Source organism: Austrofundulus limnaeus, unplaced genomic scaffold, assembly GCF_001266775.1.
Source record: "Austrofundulus limnaeus strain Quisiro unplaced genomic scaffold, Austrofundulus_limnaeus-1.0 Scaffold290, whole genome shotgun sequence".
NCBI lineage: Eukaryota > Metazoa > Chordata > Actinopteri > Cyprinodontiformes > Rivulidae > Austrofundulus > Austrofundulus limnaeus.
The window spans coordinates 253065-255461 of record NW_013952692.1 but is presented as its reverse complement, the minus strand read 5'-3'; the positions used below and the strand labels follow the sequence as shown (position 1 = coordinate 255461).

At 40.4% G+C, this 2397-nt stretch overlaps 1 protein-coding gene across 1 annotated transcript in view; it reads left to right on the top strand.

The window, feature by feature from the left end:
* LOC106526711 (cortexin-2) overlaps positions 1 to 2332 on the top strand; it is a 12264-nt gene extending 9932 nt beyond the window's left edge. The window contains exon 2 of the mRNA XM_014021384.1: positions 979 to 2332. Coding sequence (XP_013876838.1) covers positions 1054 to 1305 — 252 coding nt within the window. The 5' untranslated portion in view covers positions 979 to 1053 and the 3' untranslated portion in view covers positions 1306 to 2332. The remainder of the gene's footprint in view (positions 1 to 978) is intronic.
* Positions 2333 to 2397: the final 65 nt, after the last annotated feature.

Here is a 2397-nt window from a genome sequence, read left to right as displayed (position 1 = left end):
ATATTTATGTTTGTGGTTGTAATGTGACAAAATATGGAAAAGTTCAAGGGGTATGAATACTTTTGCAAACCACTGTATATATATAAATTTCTTAAAAATATGAAGAGATCTATCCAGTTGGCCAAATACGTGAAGGGCTCAATTTGATTGGTGAAATACTTCAATCTTCCATCTGAATGACAGAACTCAGAAATGCAAACTTATGAGCCAACCATTTATTGCAGTTTATGCAGTTTTTTGTAATATGCAAAAAACTGGCTGTTATCCCAGGCTGTTATCGCAGTGACGATAGATTTTCGATATATTGTACGTCCCTAGTTCATGAAGCCGGGTTTTAAAAGTAAAAAGGACAGAATATTTAGTTGAGGAAGCAGGGTTTCCACACGTATTTGGAGTAAACATTTGCAATAAAACTTTGTAGCAAATGATCCTAAAGTAGTTTAAAGAATTTGCTTCGTAGTCTCTCCATCATCTACCTGTTGTGTACCTACCATGGTTAATTTATGTTCATCATCTGTAGAGAAATTCAGTTTTCTTTATGCATGACTGTGCTTGGAGGAAATGTTTCTAGCAGATTTAAATTGCTGGTGCAGCTTGACACGTATGAAACAAACTCAGAGAGGACAGGGTTGGAACTTTCCCCATATCAGGCTGTATAATGATGCGAGAGACTCAACTACCTCAGGAGTACTATTATCTCCAGCAAATGTTGCATAACTTGAACTCCAGAGTGCCACTTTAAACCCTCTGAGCTTTTTCAGTTCATGACCAAAGAACTCCCTCGAGACTTAGTTACTTACTGAGTGGGCTTTGTGCCAGGAAATCTAAAAATAGACTGAGGAGGAAATTTGTTCTGATCGAAGACAAATGATTGCTTTGTTGATTTCATCTAAAATTAATTTTTCAGCAGCAAACCCCTGAGACATGACTCCTAATACATCTGTTTTGTTTTGTTTTTTTGTTTGTTTTTTTGCACAGGTCCAGTCCTCTGAACTTCTTCCTCCCAGAAATCTTCCAACAAAAGAAAAAGAGCTGGAGCCCAGACGATCAAGCATGGACGTGCCCAGGATGGTCGAGGGCCACTTCAGCCACACGCAGTCCTACTCGGGAGGCGGCCATCACGATGCTCCCTACCTGACGCTGGAGCAGAAGGCCGCCTTCGTCTTCGTGCTGCTGCTCTTCATCTTCCTGGCCCTGCTCATAGTGCGCTGCTTCCGCATTCTGCTGGACCCTTACCGCAGTATGCCCTCGTCCAACTGGACAGACCACACTGAGAAGGACACGTTTGATTATCGCATCGTCTGAGGAGCTCAGAGGGCGCACAGTTTAAAAAAAAGTGAAATTGACTGGTTTGATGCTTATGAAGTGCTTTGGCCCTCGGAAAAATGAACGAAAATTCGCCTGGGGTGTGACAAATTCCAGAAAACTTTCCGAAAGTAAAATTTAATTCGACAGCGACTCAACAGCGAGTTGTCGCTGAAGCTAATTCAGCAGCTTCTTCCTGCCAAATCAGAAAATTCTCAACTGTAACAAAACAACCAGAACTGTAAAATGAAGCTTATCGATCAAACCACTGTCTAACAGGAAGAACCAGCACTCGGAAAGGTTCATACTCCCCTTCAGTTCTCTTGTGGACTACCTCACTCCGCCTCCATCTCACGTATGGAAGTACTTACTCAGATCTCACACAGGGTCCAGTACCTTTCAAGGTACAAGCCAGATGAATTATCACACTGTTTACATCCCGCCATGATTACTCATGTTCTAGGATTTTTTTATTGTTAATGTAGACAATCAGCGTTTAAAATAGTTTTTAAAAATTGCGGCGGGAGGGGACGGTCCTTATTGCTTTTAGTTTTAATTTGCAGCGAGCTTCAGATGACTTTGAATGATGCGATTCAGGCAAAGAGGAAGTGATTGCCTTATGTCTTTGTAAGATGTGTAAATATGGTCCTAACTTTCTAAACAGGAAGAAATGGCCAAGAAAATGACATGTGTAGGATCACAAAACAGATTTCACAACCACAAAGAAGAGGAATGCACCAATGTCACGTTTACTTAAGCCAAGCAAAAGGACAAGTGCTTACATTTGAGTACTTGTTGATGCAAAGTGCAGGCAAGAGTGCTAATACGTGCATTACACATTTTACAATTAGTAGAACAAGTACACTATTGGACCAATATCTGATACTGGTATCAGTATTACTCTAACAAAAAAAAAAGAAAAATTGGATTGAGATCGTTCCCTTTAATGTTTAGGAATGGTACAAAGAGAAGACGTCTTTTTGTTCCGTTCAGTTTGCTAACTGTTCTACGTGTGTGATAAAAAAAAAGGTACTTTTCCTGTCATGGATAGCCCTTCAGTGTCCAGGTCTTTAAATGTTAACAATCAAGACA